The 20,807-nt window shown below is 37.2% G+C and overlaps 1 protein-coding gene across 1 annotated transcript in view; it reads left to right on the top strand.

The window, feature by feature from the left end:
• PASD1 (PAS domain containing repressor 1) overlaps nucleotides 1–20,807 on the top strand; it is a 72,723-nt gene that overhangs the window by 8,546 nt on the left and 43,370 nt on the right. The window contains exons 3-7 of the mRNA XM_023202275.1: nucleotides 4,282–4,371; nucleotides 12,168–12,267; nucleotides 12,720–12,830; nucleotides 14,163–14,293; nucleotides 16,694–16,776. Coding sequence (XP_023058043.1) covers nucleotides 4,282–4,371; nucleotides 12,168–12,267; nucleotides 12,720–12,830; nucleotides 14,163–14,293; nucleotides 16,694–16,776 — 515 coding nt within the window. The remainder of the gene's footprint in view (nucleotides 1–4,281; nucleotides 4,372–12,167; nucleotides 12,268–12,719; nucleotides 12,831–14,162; nucleotides 14,294–16,693; nucleotides 16,777–20,807) is intronic.

Raw genomic sequence — 20,807 nt, 5'->3', positions numbered from 1 at the left:
TAGTGCATTCATTTTTACTTCTGTATTCTTGTTAGAACATACTATACGATTACTTAACCATTTTACTGTTGATGGGCACTAGAAATCTGTTTTAGCTCATGCTCCTTAGGAAGTAGAGGCAGAAACAAAACTTACATGCTGAGGTTTTAGTGGGATAGAGGGTGAGGGGGAAAGAAAAGTAAGGCAGGGAAGAAGGGAACTGAAATTTAGGATAGTTTATTACCAAGCTGGATACGGCTTCACAAGAACACACAGTGGGTTGTTCAGTCACTCTTAAACTATGTAAAAGGCACCACACCTTAGAATAGTCTGTATAGGGGAGGAAGGGAAAATACTGTATCTACCATTTCCTTTCTATCTCCTGTCATTTTCTATCTCCTGTCATTAGTCAAAAGTCACCTGGCTTTTTTGGAAACCCACTAGGGTACCCAGATCCGATGCCCCAAGGTGGATGAAGTTACTGCTTTCATGAATCCAGTCACTTTGGGTGGATACTGAAACCCCTACTGCTGGCGGAATTAGGAGACTAGGCTGGGACTGCAAAAGGAAAGCTAAAATCCCTGGCTTGATTGAGGGTGGGATGGGGTATGAATCGGAGGTGCGTAAACTGGGTCTTGTAGAGCTGTAGGTTTTTGTTATTGAGAGCAGTTTTGGTTTGAACATTTTTGTTCGTATATCCTTTTCCATATAAGCAAGAGTGTTTCTAGGTGTATATCTAGGAGTGAGATTGCTGGAGGGTAGGGTGGAGTGGTAGGGTAGCTCCCCTTTACATGAAAATGACAATGCTTTTCAAGTGGCTGTGTTTCATTGTGTATTTTACTGTTCATTTATATTCTTAGTACTAGTGGATGAAAGTTCTTATTGCTCCACATCCTTGCTAACAATTTATTGTCTAATTTTTAAATTTTTGTCAATTGGTTGGGAATGGAATGGTGTCTTGTTTCATTACAAATGACAATGAGCATCTTTTCACAAATTTTGAGGCCATTTGTGTTTCCTCTTCTATGAGATGCTTGTTTCTAACCTTTGCTCAGCTTCTTATGGTATTGTTGTTCTTTCTAATTATTCATATGTTGGAGATTTTAAAAACAGATTCTGGAAATGAATCACTTGCAAGTTATGTGTTGCAAAATTCTTCTTCTAGTTCGAAACTTGCCTTTTCACTATTTAAGGTGACTTTTGACAAACAGAAATTATTAATTTTAAAGTAATCAAATTTACCAAAGAGTGTTTACTTTCTTGTTTAAAAAATCCTTACCTACCACAAGGTAATAAATATATTCTCTTATATTTTGTTTTAAAAGCTTTAATGTTTTATCTATTATATTTAATGTGTTCATACTTTTTGAGTTCTTTTTTGTGTATGCTATGAAGGAGAAACATTACAAAGATAAGAGAATATTTTAAAGTAGTGATTTTGCTGTTTAATGATGATGTGATTGGTTATATTTTTTACTTCTTCCCAAGTCACTTTTTGTAATTTATATTTTTCTAAGACTTGCTTTCAAATTTGTTGGCATAAAGTTGTTCATAATGAAGCTTCTGTAATGATATCCACTTTTCACTCCTAATATTGTTTGTGTTTTTTGCCCCATGATTCATCTTACCAGAGGTTTGTCAATTTTCATGTTCTTTTCGAAGAATTGACTTTTAACTTTCTTGATTCTCTCCATTGTGTCATTATTTTTTATTTTATTAATTTCTGCTATTTTTATTATTTACTTTTTTCTACTTTTTTGGGTTCGTTTTTTGTTCTCTAACAATTTTAGATTATTTAATTCATTGATTTCTAACCAATTTTCTTTTCTAATATATACACTTAGGCAAAGATTCCCAAATGTTGTTTTAGCTGCATTTCACAAGTCTTGATAAATGGTGTTTAAAAAATTATTATATCATAAATACTTTCTAATCTCCATTATAACTTATTATTTGGCCTGTTTTTTTATTATTGTAAAATGTGTATAACATGAATTTACCATTTAATCGCTTTTAAATATAGAGTTCAGTGGCATTAAGTACATTCACATTATTGTGCAACCATCACCACCATCCATTTCCAGCTTTTAAAAGCTTGCGTAACTGAAACACAATAACTCCACGTTCTCACTTTCTCCCAGTTCCTGGTAACCACCATTCTACTTTGTGCATCTATCTATTTGGCTGTCCTAGGAACTTCATATAAATGGAATCATACAGTAGTGTCCTTTTGTGACGTGTTTCACTTGGTATAATATCTTCATGTTTCATCCATGTTGTAGTACGTGGCAAAATTCTCTTTCCTTTTAAGGCTGAATAATATTTTGTTTTTTGTTAAACATTCATCTGTTGGACACTTAGATTGTCTATACCTTTTGGCCGTTATGAATAATGCTTCTGTGAGCATAGGTGTACACATATCTGTTTGAGTTCCTGCTTTCAGATTTTTTTTTTTATACACCCAGAAGTGGAAATGCTGAATCACATGATAGTTCTATGTTTAGTTATTTGAGAGACTGCCATAGAGTTTTCTATAGCAGCTTTGTCATTTTATACTACCCTCAATAGTGCATAGGCGTTTCAATTTCTTCATATCTTGTCCCAAAACTATTTGTTTTGTTTTAATCATAGCCCATCCTAATGGGTTTGAGGATTTCGTGACTTTATCCAAATGTAGAATCCTGTTTGCAATTACTTGGGCTTCCTGAATCTTAAGATTGGTGTATTTTATTACTTCTGCATAATTTTCAACCTGTATCTCATTGCGTATTTCCTCTTCTCTGTTATATTATCTCCTTCTGGAACACTGATCAGACATATGTTGGACTTTCTCATTCTCTTCTCCATGAAATGAGTTTATCTTATTTTTCCATTTGTATGTCTCCTTGTGTTACATTCTGAGTCATTTTCTCAGCTCTTTCCAGCTCAACAGTTTTATTTCTGGCTGTGTTCTAACATGCTATTTAACCTATATATTAAGTTTCTCATTTTGATGACAATATCATCTATAGACATTTTGTTTGATTGTGTTTTATATCTCACGAGTCAGTTTTGAGTCTCTTGTTTCTTCATATTTTTAGTGCCCTTTGTTATTTATTTAAGCCTATTAAGCATACTTGTTTTGTATTCTGTATCTGATAATTCCAATATCTGTTATTTTTAAAATATGATTCTTTATTATGTCTATTGCCTCTTGTTTGTAATGCTTCATCTCTTCCTGTGTTTTATTTTTATTATAAGCTCGTATTATTTGTAACTTTATCTGCATGAGTTCTTTGAACCCTCATTTTAAAATAATTGTCTAGATGTGATTTTGATTTACTTTTATTAGACATATGGGGTCAGGATCACTTTAAACTAAATATTAGACTTTGGTTGTTGAGGGCCACACAGGTAGTGTATGAATTCTAGCTCCAAGTTTGTGTAAAGGTGGGCTTCTGCTTAGTGCCTCCTAAAGTTGACTATTTTCTCTTTTCCTACTCTTCCCAAGACTGAGGCTGAGGGAGGCATGCACATTCCCTGTCTCCTTTCACTGGATAAGATTTTTCTGTTTCACCTGTTGAAGGTGTCACCCTTTTGGAGACCTGGCTTCATATTGTGGTCTTTGATTTCACCTCCTGTCTTGTACAGGCCTCGGTTTTGCTTTTGTCCCCCAAGCTCTAGGCCATCAGTGTTAGAAGATAGTCTCAAGGCAAATACAGGGTCTAATATTCTCTGATGTCTTAATTCTCACAATCTAGTCATTTCTGATACCAGATTATTTCCCTTACTTTACCAATAGCTTGGTCCTGTTTTGAAAAATAAGTTTTAATATATTTTATTCATCATTTTAGATATTCTCTACCAGGAGGCATTTGTCTGGCTATTGAATCCATTATATAGCAGGAAAGTGATGGCAGTATCCATATTTATAAGGAGATGACTAACCTAACCACAAATGAAAGTGTCCTTAAAATATTTTTAACTTTTTTGAAATTAAGTGTTCTTAAAGTAAAACAACCTACACATGGAAATGAATCTTCTTAGCTTGTGTTAGAGAATTTCATGTTAATTGGGTGTACATTGAAATTTGTTTGTTTAAGTGACACATCATTTGATAAACATTTCATGCTTAAGGTTAAGTAGATTCTGTGTAGGAGGCAGAGTAATGGAATTTTAATTAAGTCTGTGCCTACTTTATTGATATTTAAGGACTGCAATACATTTCAGTGTGCTGTTATAATTATCTAAACATTTAGCAATAAAGCTATCATTTTATTATTGTTCCACTATTTAATTACATTATTATACTCTCGTCATTAGTTATTAGATGCCTTTATGATTACACTGAGCGCAGATGGAGTGATCATTCATGTGGCTGAAAACATCTCTTCTCTTCTTGGACATTTACCAGTAAGTTCTTTCTACTTTTGGGAAAGTGGATCATTCTGGTTTGTTGTTTAGGGGTTCATTATTTATTTTCAGGAGCATAAAGCTCAGCAGAGAAGATGTTTTCCATGTTGTCAAAACGTGCCCCTGTTTTATTGTCATTTTCATTGGTTTCAGAATATTGTAGATTGGGTGCCTTTGTAAACAACACAAATTTATATTTTATAGTTTTAGAGTCTGAGAAATCCAAGATCAAGGTGCCAACAGATTTGGTGTCTAGTGAGGGCCCACTCTCTGGTTCATAGACATCTTTATTCTTATTATAACCTCACATAGTAGAAGAAGCAAGGGAGCTCTTTTTTTTTTTGAGATGGAGTCTCACTCTGTCACCCAGGCTGGAGTGCGGTGGTACGATCTCGGCTCACTGCAACCTCTGCCTCCTGGGTTCAAGTGATTCTCTTGCCTCAGCCTCCTCAGTAGCTGGGATTATAGGCACACACCACCACACCTGGCTAATGTTTGTATTTTTAGTAGAGACAGGGTTTCACCATGTTGGCCAGGCTGGTCTCAAACTCCTGACCTCAAGAGATCTGCCCATCTCGGCCTCCCAAAATGCTGGGATTAAAGGCATGAGCCACCATGCCCAGCCTAGGGGTCTTTTTTATAAGGACACTAATCCCATTAATCATCTCCAAAGACCCCATCTCTTAATATAATACCATCACATTGACAGTTAGATTATTTCAATATATAAAGTTTTGGGGGACATAAACATTCAGTCTGTAGCAAGGCCTTGATATTTCACTTATACAGGTGTTTGAGGAGGGGTTACCTACAACAACAACCCTCCCACACAAACTGTCTGCCATTGGCATGGTTGTGTTAACAAAAAGTTTTGGGAGAGGATATGAAGAAATTGAAACCCCTATGCACTATTGGTGGTAGTGTAAAACAATCATATCTCAGTTGTTGTTTTCATTACATATTCCTCATTCCACAGAGTTGTCTCAAGAACTTGACAAACCCTGATCCAGAGATCTATAGCACTCAACTTTGGAACATGGAAGTTAACAGAAGCTAGGGTTAGATTATCCTGTAGTTAGGTTGGAAGTGGATTAAAAACATTTCACTAGTTTAGCCTGGCCAGTTGGCATGTTCCATGGCCTGCTTGGAAACTCAGAGTCCTTATACCCTTTAAAAAAAATTACAGATGCGGCTGGGCACAGTGGCTTACGCCTGTAATCCCAGCACTTTGGGAGGCCGAGGCGGGCGGATCACGAGATCAGGAGATCAAGACCATCCTGGCAAACACGGTGAAACCCCGTCTCTACTAAAAATACAAAAAAAAAATTAGCCGGGTGTGGTGGCGGGCATCTGTAGTCCCAGCTTCTCGGGAGGCTGAGGCAGGAGAATGGCGTGAACCTGGGAGGCAGCGGAGCTTGCAGTGAGCGGAGATCGCTCCACTGCACTCCAGCCTGGGTGACAGAGCGAGACTCCGTCTCAAAAAAAAAAAAAAAAAAAAAAAAAATTATAGATGCTAGAATCAATCTCTTTTATTTCTCATTCTCTTTCGTTTTTTTAAAAAGCAGTTTACACTTTCAAATTCAGCTTACATTGTAGGCTACCAAAACAGCTGAATAAAATGCAAATAGTAGAGATATTTATTGGATTGCACTTTAGTATATTTAAATCATAGAAGGAAAAGATTCTTTTAAAATCTATATTAAAAGAAGGAATGTGCGAGTATGATCCATTACAACTTAAATTTTATTATAATGAAGACCAGAAAACTACCCAAATTTTTGTGGCATCAGATATTGCTTAAACCGAATTGGTCATTGGCTGAGACTGGTGACTTTTTCTTATTATGTGAGGATTTATTATAGTGATGGTGTTAGTTATGATATGATCTTGCTTCTTTATGTATTTGGTTCAAAGTTTTCATTATCAAGAAGCTCTTTCACCCTTCAACATTTGAGGTACCACACACACACACGCCGCCCCCAAAACCACAAGGTCTAGAGAGGTATCTGGGACATGTGCTTTGAACTGCCAGCCTTAAACAATAGACTTGATTTACCTGAGATCAGTGTACTTAAAAATAAATGTATAACTATTATATTTGTACATAAACATTAAATGGGAATTAAGTTATATATTCCTATAAAACAAGGTTAAAAACGACTACACCTGAGGCATAGTTTCACACTTCCTCATTAAATCCTAACTGTTCTTAATTTTTTGAAACAGGCAATCTTTTTCTCAGGCTTTGATGAAAAATTTCATTTTATAAGTCATCCAACTTATATTATAAAATGGAGACCGAACCATCTCTAGAGTGTCTGCGTGGCTCCAGGAATCTTCAGTTTCATTGCACATGTAGGCACCTCTGTCTGTGGAGCAACTCCAAACTAATAGCATGATGGAATGGAAAGAACTTGGTCTTTGGAATCAAATAATCTAGAAATTAAAATTTGCTTTGTTTCTCTCTACGTAACCTCTAGTTTCTCTTCTATAAGTGGGGAAATAATATTACTTAGAGAGTGCTGGGAGATGAGTTATTATAAATAACGTGATTGGCTAAGGCCCGTCTGATCAGGTGACATTTATACAGAGACCTGAATGGAGTATGTGTGATATGCAGGTAAATGGAGCAAGTATCTTTCAGACAGAGGAGAAAGTATATGTAAGAGCCCGAAAGCAGGAAAAGGTACAGCAAAGAGAACAGTGTGACTGGAGTGGTGTGAGCAAAAGGAAAATAGAGATGATAAAATCAGAGCAGTAACAGGAGAAGTAACATCCCTTTTCCTCTGAGATGGGAGGAAGCCATTGGGGAGGTTGGAGCAGATGAAAGAAATGATCTGACTTAAGTTTTATCAGAATCACTTTGGCTGTTAGGTCAAGAATTGGCTATGAGGGGCCGGCATGGCAGTACAGAGTCCACTTGGAGGGCCATAGATGGTAGTGGGTTGGATTAATGTGGCAGTGAAAGTATTTTGTAGGTAAAATAAGTTGTTTTGCTGATGTATTGAAGATGGGTATGACAGAGAGATAAGATGTGTCCAAGTTATGCTGTTACAACACATACCATGAATAAAATGATGCCTGTTATCATCATCATCATGGTATTAAACTTTTATCTGAAACCTGCCATCATATTTTCCCAATCATTGATTTCATTGACAGTTTTTTTTTCCTTTGGAAAAACTCATAGTCATTTGTAGTAGTAAGTTCTAGTCACTGCCCCCTGTTTTTAGCAGCCTGCCCTCCTACTCACCCTACTCCTACGTTCCCCCTGAAAATAAAATCAAATCTGGGAGTTTACATATATTTATTCTCTTTTGCAGTTCTAAAGCAAATGAAACTTTTAAAACATACACTACATCTGAAAAGATTCTTAGCATTGAATCTTTAAGAGATTAAACTTCAGCAGATTTTGAACATAGGTACATGGTTAGTTTATGATAACTGTGATGAGATTTGCTCTGTTTTCCCTGAGAAGCTTACAGATAGTAGAGATTTAGTAGTGATGAGTCTTATTTGATTTGAGATGCAGCCTAAATCTCCTGCAGAGGATCTTATCCTTCCCTGTGCCCCATACAGTTGAATAGTTTTCTAATGCATGTGTAATATGAATGTCTTTGGCAGTAAAAAAGATGCTTCTTGCCTAGATTCTCAGTACATGTCATGGAGTCCCCAGTAAATTTCTTAATTCTTTTTTTTTTTTTTTTGGTGTGACTGAGACTTACCATGCTAATATTTGTGTGACAACTAATAGATATTTGCAAACTTGGCTTTTGAAAAAACACCTTAATTTTTCGCTGGTATTTATCTTTGCTTCATTAAGTTCTAAGTACCTTGATCTTTCTACCTTGTGTAATAAGAACAAATGCTAAAAATTTACAAAAATAACATGAGATTAATCACGCTTTCAGGTCTCTGCCCTTTTTCTAACTAAGGAACAAGGTCACTGGAACAGATCCACTGTTTCAATTGGTGGTTAATTATAAGGCTTATTGTCACTATTCCTATCCCTAGAGAATCAAAAAGAAACTCATTACCACTAGTCACATCCAAGAGAATGTAGACTATCAAAAGATAGCTCACTTTGAACTCTTTTAAGTGACAATGCTATCTTCATTTTTCAACTAATGAAAGAACTTATGAGACACAGCACTTTACACCTCTTGTTAGGGTATTATTTTATACTTTACATCATAATTAATTGTGCATATTTAATCTGCCCTACTAGACTATGTGCTCATTGGAATTCATTGTCAGGTTCACCTTTTGTAACCCTTATAAGAAATAAGTGTACAATCTTATTCAGTGAATTACTTCATGTAGAATGTCCAAAATACAGGAGCTGGTCCAGTAGCAAATTTTCTGTTCCTGATGCAAATTGGACTTAGGCAGCTAGGGTGTAGTAAAAGGAACAATAGACATGGAATTAGATGTAGCTTTCATGTCAATTTCATTTCTGCATTTCTGAACTCTTGACAATTGGAGAAGCCTTAATTTCCTGAAGAATAAGACAAGGGATAATTCTTACTCTCCCAGGGGATTAAGTGAGCTTGTATATGTGAACATACCTAGAACAGTGACTGGCATGGAGCAGTTGTTTATCGTGTGTTAGATGAGTGAATGAATGAGTCGTCTCCACAGAGGTAACCTAGTTTGGCATCCAAAGTCTATTTTATAACTAAACCAACAAAAACGTTTTTATTGAAAAAGTTAAATTTATTGAAAAAAATCTACGTTTCTTTTTACTGTGTGACTTTCACTGTCAAGATGTATTGCCTGTTAGTTGCATAATGTTTTGTTTGGTAAATTAAGGTAATATTTCTATCCTTAATCAAGCCAAACTTGATTGAGACAGCATCCATCTGCTAATTCGAGCATTGACCAGTTCATAGGCTGGCTTCTACAAATGGGCCATAAAGATATATTTCTGAATATTGACTGTAGATTATTAATGCTAATCAGTTAAAAAATCATCGGAATTTGTGGTTCATCACACAAAGCCATTATTCAGCTACAAAGAATACTTTATTACTTTGTTGCTATCACATTAAAAGCTCATTACTTCTATATCTGATATTCAATTTATCCATGTCTCACCATATTTCAGCTACATGATACAATATTATTCATTCATTCAACCAATATTTACTGAATGCTTACCAGTGCCGAGCTCTGTTCTAGGTGTTGAGGATATAGCAGTGAACAAGACAGGCAAAGTCTCTGTTTTACTGCAATTTACATTTTAATGGGGAAAGCAGATAATAAACAGATAACAAAAAAGGCAATAAGAGAATGTCATGCAGTTGGTGCTATGTAAAATACTTTTGAGTAAAGACCTGTATTAAGTGAGGGAGAAAGCCATTGCAAGTATTTGGGAACCAGTGCTTCACATTTAAGGAGGAGTTAGTTCAAGGGTTCTGAAATGAGTATTTGCTCTCGTTGTGTTTGGATATGAATAAGGAGTTAGGTGTACCTGGAGTGCAGTGAGCAAGAGAGAGAGAGAGAGAGAGAGCAGATAAGGTCAATAGCAGCAAGGAACTAGAATATAGAGTGGTGAAAGCCCTTATAAAGACGTTGGCTTTTATTCAGAATGACTTGGATAATCAGTGGAAAATTTTGAGTGAACATAGGAATAGCATGACGTGGCTTGTGTTTGGAAAGGATCACGCTGGCTGTTCTATAGAGAATGGAGTGGTGGCGGAGGCATGGCAAGAATAGATGCAGGGAGAGCAGTTACGGCTACTGCAGTAATCCAAACTGGAAATGAGACTTGGACCAGGTGGTGAAAAGTGTACTAAGTCTGTACGTGTTTTGAAAATTGATCCATTAGAGATTGCTGATGGATGTTGAGTTTCAGAGATAAAAGGCAAGTCAAGGACAAGTAAATGGGTAAATGGTGGTTGCCATTACTGATATTAGGAAGACTGAGGGAGGAACATATTTTGTCAAAGAAAAGATCAGGAGTTCTTTTTGGATCTCTTAAAATTGAAATCTGATTAGACATCCAAATTGAGTTATCGTGTGGGCAACAGACGAGTATCTGTGAGTCATTAACAGATAGGTGGTATTTAATGAGATGGAAGTGGAAGAGACCACATAGGGAAACAGGCCTAATGAGTAAGCCCTGGCACTCCGATGCCTAGTATTCAGAAAGCAAGAGTAAGATCTAGCAAATTGTGAAGGAGTAGCCTTTGAGGTAGAAGTATATCCTCATGTGTGTGGTGTCCTGCAAGTCAAGTAAATGTATCAAGGGAAAAGGAAGGATCAATTGCATCAAATGCTGAGATGCTTGGTAAGATGAGGGCTGAGAAGGGCTGAGAAATGATGGTTTGATTTGGCAATTTGGAGGGCATTAGTGACCTTGACAAAAGCAGTTTCAGTGGAGTGGTTAGATATAAACTTCATTAGTGTGGTTTCAAGAAAGAGTGAGAAGTGAAGAAAGGGGAGGTGACAAGTATAGTTTCATTTCAGGAATTTTTGTCCCAAAGTGGACCAGATAAGTAGAGTCATAATTGAAGGGAGAGGTGGTAATGTAAAGGAAGGTTATGCATGTTCAGAATTTTGTGTTGTTTTTGTTTTTCTGATTATTTTTAAAATTTCTTATTGATGTATAATATTTGTACATAACTCCAGATAAGTAAAGTTAGAGTTGAAGGGAGAGGCAGCAATGTAAAGGAAGGTTATGCGTTTTTAGAATTTTGTGCTGTTGTTTTTGTTTTCCTGATTATTTTTAAAGTTTCTTATTGATATGTAATATTTGTACATATTTATGGCATACATATGATATTTTGATACATGCATACAGTGTTTAATGACCAAATAGATGACAGATATCATAGCATGTATAATACAGCATTCTGTATGCTTATCGGAACACCCAGTCGAGAGGAAAAGAAAACTTGATGTGTGGGGTAGAGTAAGACTTTCTAGAACAATGTCTTTTCATAGTCTACAGAAAATGGGATGCAGTGCACAGGCGAAGGAGTCAAATTTAGGTAACAGCTTATTCATTGGAAGAGGAGGGAGAGCAGGTCTCTAGGCACAGGAACAGATATTATCGGTTGGTAAATTTGGTGTCAGATGTTGACGTTTCCCATTTTTTTCACTGACTGAAACAAGACATTAGGTCAGCTGAAAATGAAGGAAGGCTGGGGCGTTGGAGGTTTGAAGGAGGAAAAAGAGTAGGGGAGCAAATTGTCTAAATAAATGAATTTTGGGCAGAGTTGAATATGTATTTCAAACAATATACTGCTTAGTTGTGGGTTTTTCTTCATCTACATTCAATTGCTTGCGTGAAGGTGTAGGTGTAAATGAAAGGTTGGAAGTAACTAGAGTCAAAATTTTCCCAGGCAAGTGTGGTAGAGGGAAAGAGCACATAGGAATGATTACAGTGACCATGGAATCTGAACTGGATAGGGAAAGATGTGATGATTTGAGGAAGATAATGTACAGTGAAAATGTGATAGAAATGGGTTAGAGGTCTTAGTGGATGGAATCATTGTTGGAGAGGTGGTATATACAAGAGAGGTATTTGTATGAGTGCACTGGAAAGGTAGAAGGTGTTGGTCATAAAGTAGGATAATGTGAATTGTATTTTTTAGAGGTATAACAGATATAACTGTAGATGGCTGAGGTGGGGCAGAGCATGAGCTCGCTGGAGGTAAGGAGATAGAGTAACTGAACAGTATTAACACAGATAAAAAAGGAACTGAACAGTATTAACACAGATAAAAAAGTTTACTCTCTCCCTCTTCCCCTCCCCCTCCCCTTCACCTCCTCCTCTCCTCTCCCGTCAGGCTGAGATTGTGGGCAAAAAATTATTAAGCCTTCTGCCTGATGAAGAGAAAGATGAAGTCTACCAAAAGATTATTCTCAGATTTCCTTTGTTAATCTCCGGTATGTATATTTTTAAAAGTAGTAAATTCTAAGGTTTTAAGGGATAAGTAACAATCACTCAATGGATTACTTTTTAAAAAGATAATTAGAGCATATATGGCTGTTGATCATATATTAATTTACTTTTACATAATATTACAAACTATATTTCTAGTGTTAAAAAATCTCTCCTCCATTAAATCTTATTCTTCACCACAGACCCTGAGTATTGTAGCATTTGTACAATTGCATTAGTGCTGTGTAAATAATGGACCATCATGTGTAGTGTTCTAGCTGGTGCCCTGCTCTACTGATACAACATAGATAGCTATGTAAATGCTAATGTTCATGGAAAGAAAATAATATTTTTGTAAAATCTAATCTAAGTAAGACATTGGTGATATGAAATAATCCAGTAGAATATGGTAAAGTACAAATGTAGACTTGTTTTGTATTTGTTCTCTTTTTATTAGAAACACATATTGAATTTTGCTGTCATTTAAAAAGAGGAAATGTTGAACATGGTGATAGTTCTGCTTACGAATACGTGAAATTTATTGTGAATGTAAGAGATATTTGTAATGGTAAGCAATTCTGTTTATCTTATCTATATGACATTTATGAGTTATGTAGCCTCTCATTACTAACATAAATGCTCTTCTGCTTGGTACTTGCAAACAGTCCGATATCCCTGTGGCCACAGTTTGTGACTACTCACATTAATTAGACTTTTAAAAAATTAACGGTGAAATTTACAAAGTGGGGGACACTGAGTTCTTAAGGATGGCTCTTTCCTTTTATAAAACAAGGAAATGATTGCAAACATATAACAAAAGAAGTTTAATGCATATCCAAGCTTAAAATAATGGGGACTCTATGTGTCTATGTGTACCAGAAATTAAAGTTTAAAGCAGTATGATAATGATAAGAAGAAGCTGATTTTGTGGTGGCCTTGGTGGGTTTTAAGTCATGCATAGGCTCCATTGGCTGGGGTCAGGAATTCTAACACCCAGTCAAGCACCAGTATATAAAACCTAGAGATCAATAAAGTGATCAATAAAGTTCTGTCCATTGGCCCAGAGGAATAGTGGGTGGGTTCATCATCTCTCTCTGGGAATTTGAATGGACAAAATGTGCCACTTACCGGAAACGAAAACCCAAATTTTTGTTGTGTGTGGATATAGGGTCCATTTTACAAATTTTGAGGTGTCAGAAACTGCAAGCTGAGAAATTAACATAAATTAATTAATATTAACTGGTTTGGAGCCATTAAAATATCTGGGACTTGAATCAGAGGTAAATAGCCCAAATAGCTAACAAATATATGAAAAGATACTCAAACTCACAAATAAGCAAAGAATGAAACATTTAAAAACCAATGACATTAGCACTCTACACCCATCAGAATGGGAAAAATTAGAAGTGTGAATAATACCAAATATTGGTGAACATGTGAGAAATTAATAAATAAATAAATGAAATTAACTCATGCAAAAGCTGGCTGATATATTTGTCATGATTCTTGGAAATTAAAGGTCATACTTTTTGAAAAAATCTTACTTGACTATGTGTGCACAGGTTACACACACACACACACTCTCACACACTCTACCCATGTGGTCTACATAAAAAGAGAGGAGCCACATCTCTTTTGGAGGCTAAAATGTCCATCCACAGGGTAATAACGGAAGACTGAAAACCAACCTTAACTCTCAACATTTGATTCTCAGTAAGGAATTATTTATGTTTTGGTGAGGAGGGTGGCTGAAAAGGAAAGAAGACAGGAAAAATCCCATGGCTCAGAATTTTGAAAATTGTCAGTGGGTTAGCAAACAGCACATGGATGTGGCAGGTATTTGTCTTCTTGTTTTACTGGTCCACCTTTCTGTTGTCACATGTGTGTCTATCTTCCTTAGAGTCTACTGTGGTCTTTAGTGGCTTATTTTCCAACCACCTCCGTGCTGACTTGTCTGCTGCATGTATTCCTCAGGAGGATCGGTTTTACCTTGTGGGAAATGTTTGCATCCTCAGGACTCAGCTCCTGCGGGTGGGTATACTGTGTTTGTGCTTCCCCCATTGTGGTGACGTGGGCTTCCTTTGAAGGGTCACTTCCCCTTTGGTCTCTCAGCCACAGGACAGCATTGCTAAATTACTCAGTGTGTGCAGAGGGTTGTGCTAGGATATGCAAATAAGGAAAGTCAGCTCCTATGTTTCAGAAAGTGAACATGTCAATGAAAATTTGGACACACTCGAAAGAAATGCACAATCATTTACAAGTAGTCTTGACATAATATAAAATATTATAAAAGGTAGGTGCTGGGAACTGGAACACATTAAGAGAAATAAGCATTTTGGCAGGTAGATAAAGGAAGGCTTCTGATACCAGGTGAGTTTTGAGGCAACTCTACCACAGCCCCATTGGGTAGCTGATTGTAAAGACTTCTGCTCTCTTTGTGTTCTCTAATATACCATTCACAAATTCTAGCTCTAAAAATAAATAATTCACTTTGGGATTCATCTGATAGATTCAGCATCCATTAATTTATCCATTCAGTAACATATTTAGTAAGCACCTACTGTGTTCCAGGTACTGTGCTAGGTGCCAGAGAGACATTAGAGGAGATAGGCAATAGCTAAATAATATTGGAAAGTGCCATGGAGGATGACAGAATAATGTGCTAATGACTAGTGCGGGTGAGGAGTTCAGACAGAGTCGTCAGGGAAGGTCCTTTTCGGATAATTTGTCTTTTGAGCAGAGACCCCTAGGGATGCTAAGAAAGGAAGGCAACGCAGGTAGAGGGTTCAACATCTGTAAAAGACCTGAGGTAGTAACTAGCTTGGAGAGTTCCAAGTAACAAAGTAAGTTATGTGACCAGAGTAAGGTGAAAGTGGGAAGGAGCAACAGAAAATAAGATCCAGGAGAGAGACAGAGGACTGATTATGTAGAACTTTGAGATCCATGGTAATCAGTTTGGGTTTTATTTCAAGTGCGTTGGAAAGCAGGAAGGTGACATGATCTGATTTTCTTTGTTAAAGGTCAGGCTAAATACTGGGTGAGAAATAGAGTATAGAGAAACAAGAATGGAAGCAAGAAGACCTAAGTGAAAGATGACAGGGGCTTGGACTATGATTGTAGTAATGGAGATAAAAGTATTCTGATATGGGATATATTTTGGAGATAGTGCCCTTGCTGACGAGTTAAAAGTGTCTAGGAGAAGGGAGAGAAACATCTCATGGAGGACTCAGCTTTTTGGCTTGTGGAACTCAGCAAATGGAGGGAACTCAGCAAATGGAGGTGCCATTAACTGATTTTAGCAAGACTGGGACAATGTGCATCAGGCAGTGTGGGAGGCTAAAATCAACAGCACTGTTTGGGCCATGTTAATATTGTGTTGACGTTACAACATAAAACATACCCAACTCATTACCTTATAAGGGAAGCCTCTGATCCAGATTTCCTGTGTTCAAATCCTTTCCCTACCAGCTGTGTGACCTTGGCCAAGTCACATCCTTTAGCCTCAGTTTCTTTTTCTATAAATGGCAGTCATAGTACCTTCTATTAGGGTTGTAAGGAGTAAATAAGACAGTTTCTCCTATATGGTAAGCACTCAGTAAATGTGAGCTATTACAGTTGTCGTGATCATTGTTATTACTGTCATTATTACTGCCAGTGATCCAGAGAGGGCAACATACTTGCTTTACTTTTCATCTCTGGTTTAAAATGTGGGATTTTCAGACCACATTTTAGAAATTGTGGAGGAGGCCTTTACATTCAGTTTTAGAACAAGTAATATATGTCATCATTTCTTCAAATTTAAGATGGTAAGAAAAGCAGTATAGAAGAAAGACAGTTTAAGGAGGTTGCCTAATTCAGTTGCCCCTTCCATTATTCCTTCTTTGTAGCCTTGTGGGATTTGAACTGTCACATCTGCTATGAAAATACAGACATCCCACTTTGGAAGTCAACCCCAGTACCTACTTCCTTCTCTGAGAAAGAAAAAAAAATCTTATTTGGCCCAATACCTTGGTTGCCCTTACAGCACAAGCAACTCTATTTGTGTTCTAGTCCAGTTTCTCTCTAGGTTTGTAGGATGTTTGTTCCATATTAGTGGACATTTTGGAGAAAAAGTCTTGTGCAAACAGATGGCTTTTTGGAGGAAGATTTTTTCACAGTGTGACTGTGTAGTACAGTGGGAAGAGTGATGAACTCACAGTTCAAACTTTGAAATTCTGCTCCTAGATCTACTAGCTCTATTTCTTGGGTCAAATCATTATATCTCTATAATCTTGAGTTTTTCAAATCTGTAAAACTCCAGTGCATTTCTCACATTGATATGCAGTTTATTTGTAACATTGGATATGAGCATGCCTCCAAAATTAATATATGCTATGCATTTTTACTATTTGTATACATACTAAATATCTAAATATTTGAATTTTTCTGCAGCAACTTTACACTTCAAAGGCAGTCAGTGATGAAGCTGAACTTATACAAGATTCACATGAGGAACCTTTTGTGGGAGAGCTCAGGTGAGAGGTAGTATTGATAAAGGTAATGAAGATCTAGAATACAATTTTACTGAACAAAACTAAAACAAGAGAAATAACACCTACAGATATTTTTTCCCATCAAATTGAAAATAAAAAGAAAAAAGAAACAAATGGGCCAGGGATGGTGGCTCATGTCTGTAGTCCCAGAACTTTGGGAGGCTGAGGCAGGAGGATCCCTTGAGCCCAAGAGTTTGAGACCAGCTTGAGCAACATAGTGAGACCCTGTTTCTACAAAAAATACAAAAAAATTAGCCAAGCATGGTGGCATGTGCTTGTAGTCTTAGCTAGCTGGGAGACTGATGTGGGAGGATCAACTGAGCCTGGGAGATCAAGTCTGCAGTGAGCAGTGACCGTGCCACTGCACTCCAACCTGGGCAACAGACTGAGACCCTGTCACTAAATAAATAAATAAAACCAGAATAGCAGTCTACTAGTCTGAACTTCCTTTCCCAGCTCATATAATTCACGTGTTTTTCCAACAGAATACAAATACAGGTGATTGGCTTTTTATTGTTTTTAAAAAAAGCATTAAAGCAATAAATAGAGAAAACTTAACTGACCCAGACATGTAATGACTTTCAAATTAAGGTAATGCATTTTAATATACTACTTCATTACTTTTTTTCTTGAAAATAAAGGTAATGTTTAGACACTTTTAAATGGTAGAAGAGCAAGTATGCGTTTGTGGTAACTGCTAATTATACAGGCATCCCTCTTTTGTGAATCTAATATGTTCTTTAAAATTTGTTTACTAACACATTTTCAGAGAGTAGAAGCCAATATTCCACTATTTTACATGAGAAAAGTAAAAATATATTCCTAACCCCCAGGAAAATGCTGATTAATTTGCCAGATACCACTAACACCCCTTTATAAACTTATTTAACAAACCACAAAGGAGTTCTGTAAAATGTAAATTATTTATAATGCTGTACAGTTATTCAGCATTTGATAAACTAATTGTTAGGTACGTTTGTATGTAGTAAGCCACAAGAGCATATACCATAGTGTCTGGTATTGGGAAGGGATTCCATTTTCCTTCTACATTGCAGTGTACATGTACTGGTAAATAAATAATGAAATAATATTAAATATATTAAAGATGTGCACTGTATGCCAGTAATACTTACCAAAATAAAATAAGCAAACAAGGGAACTTTCAAAGAGGTTTCTTGGGATCAAAGGCATGCTTGTATGAGATCTGATGGTGAGAAGAGTGAGCTGGAAGCTGTGGTCACTGTTACTATTCAGAGGCAGGAGGAGGTAAGGAAGCCAGAGCTGGTGAAGGAATGAGTTAAACAGGAAATATTTGAGGTTCATCTGGATTTAAGAGAAGGCAGGGAGAATCTTCCATTCCCATCAGAAGAGTACAGAGGTGATTGGCTATCAACCATTGTCTGATGCTACACACAGAGCAATGGGATGAGAAACAGAACTCATGGTGGCTAGCTATTTACATCCCCTTTGCTTGGTTAAAAATTCTTGTTAACATAAAGCTGCATTTGTATTAATAATTGTGTAATTGTGTGTTGAATGTGACAATGTGACATGTCTGCTCATGCCATGATCACATTTATTTGTACCAGCATGCTGTTTTTATGGAATCTAATTTTTTTTTTTTTTTTGAGACGGAGTCTCACTCTGTCACCTAGGCTGGAATGCACTGGTATAATATCGGCTCACTGCAACCTCCGCCTCCCAGGTTCAAGTGATTCTCCTGCCTCAGCCTCCTGAGTAGCTGGGATTATAGGCATGCACCACCATGCCCGGCTAATTTTTGTATTTTTAGTAGAGACTGGGTTGCACCATGTTGGTCAGGCTGGTCTTGAACTCCTGACCTCGTGATCCACCCGCCTCGGCCTCCCAAAGTGCTGGGATTGCAGGTGTGATCCGCTGCACCTGGCCATAATCTAGATTTTTAAATGAATCTTCAGTGTTTTATGTTTGGCTCCTAGGAGTGGGGAGCACATGCATGACCAAACTTAAGACTTCTAGCCAGTCTCTGAATGTGCTTCATTGCTCCCAACTTTTCTTGTAGTACATGGACTTCAATAGGCCTGTTAGTCTTGCCCACTTCCTTCATTAGTTTCTCTAGTTTCTTAAAAGACCTTTTACTGAATAATGTGGAGAATAAGATACATACAAGACAACATGTTTAAACAATATGAACTCAAGACGCTATAAGGAGAATGACTGAGACACAATAGCAGCACACTGGCATGCTCTTGTCTAGGTATGCATGACTTAAACATATTCTTGCATGCGCCCTAAAACAGATTTATTTAGCAGGTTTGGGTAATGAATTTTGTTTAAAAATTAGCATATCAGTGTAGCAAATATTCAGATAGTGAGAGTTTAGAGAACAAAGACACCCGTATTTTATTTAAAGGTAGAGCTTAATTGGATGAAAAAGATTCTGATGCAGCAAGGAGCCAACTACCACATCTATGCCATAATCTTCATAAGATACATAAGAAAAGTGTTTTCTGAAGGCTTAAAATTATGTCTTTTCTAATTTTGTAAGAAATTATGACTCAATTGTGGGTGAATGCACGCTCTTTCCCCTTAAGTTCAAAACTAGACAATGGATTGTTTATCATGTAGGAAGTAATATAGAAAATGACACTTAGGGAAAAAACGGATGCATTTAATAAAGAAAAGTCTGATTAATTCCGGACTGCTTGTCCCTCTCATATCCCTCCCTCCTCCAACTCCATCGCCACTACTCTGGCCCCAGTCTCTTCAGCTCTCATGTGATGGACTGTTAGTGGGCCTGGCTGGCCCACTAACCTGAGCTCTGTAAGGCAGGACCTGTCACCCTCATCCTTGTCTAGCACAGAGCCTGATATTGAGTAGGCAGAAGTGACATCTGCTCATTAACTGATTGGTTACTTGATCTTATCAAAATGGTAATACATTCCAGGCCATGAGATCTCTCAATCATTATGCAGTATTGCTAGAAAAAAGTGCAAACCAGTACCCTATTGCTTGATTTTTTCATAGACTTGTCCCTTGTCCCCATGATGTTTTCAATTAAAAAGGAGAAGAGATTGCGTTGTATCAGGGTTCTAATTTTTAGTTATTAATAGTCTGGCTTCCATTTTATCCTCTGGGGGATAGTTAGAAAAGCAATTGGTCACAAAGGTCATAGGGACCTACAGCTCCCAAAATGTTTCCCTTATCTTGGTAATTCAATTTTTTAAGAGTAAGAAGCATTCTGCTGAGTTTTTTCTACGCTTATGAAGGAAACACAAAGATGGGAATTTGAAGTGTTTAGAAGAAAGGGTGTATTTCCACGTAGAATGTCCTGTTTGTGCATGTTTAAGATTTGAGGCTTAAAAATCTTTCATTCCAGGAGAGGGCCTGAACAGCTGGGGTATTTTTTATTGAGGCCACAGATGCACTGGAGTGGAAAGTCTTGCTTTCCTGGACTACTGAAGGTAGAAAGAAGTAAGGGATTTGTGAGTCAGTGAGGGTCAGGCAAAGAAGTGAATATTGAGTAGCCCTCTGCTGTCTTGCTACTGCTGGAGTCAGAAGTAAGCGACTAAGTTACTTTTTGGATTTACCCAGTTGTATGTATTGGTAAGGCCCAAATTCCTATCATAGCATCATCTTTTAACACAGTGCAATTTGTTCTTCATACTTCATGATGCTATATTATGTTTATTACTCAGTTATTTTCTACACATCTAAAAGGTGGATTTTAGACTCATTGTACAGGTGAGAAAGTGCACTCGCAGAGGATGTATGCTTCATCCAAATTCACACAGCTAGTTAGGCAGTATAGCTGTATTTGGGACCTAACCTATCCTAGGCTCCATTCCACGAGGACACCAGTTTCAGGAGCTGTGGCTGGTATAAGATTCAAGAGAGAGGCCGGGCGCGGTGGCTCAAGTCTGTAATCCCAGCACTTTGGGAGGCCGAGACGGGTGGATCACAAGGTCAGGAGATCGAGACCATCCTGGCTAACACGGTGAAACCCCGTCTGTACTAAAAAACATACAAAAAAT

This window comes from Piliocolobus tephrosceles, chromosome 12, assembly GCF_002776525.5.
Source record: "Piliocolobus tephrosceles isolate RC106 chromosome 12, ASM277652v3, whole genome shotgun sequence".
In the NCBI taxonomy this organism is placed as follows: Eukaryota; Metazoa; Chordata; class Mammalia; order Primates; family Cercopithecidae; genus Piliocolobus; species Piliocolobus tephrosceles.
The sequence above is the reverse complement of the archived record's forward strand: the minus strand, read 5'-3'. Positions and strand labels throughout refer to the sequence as shown.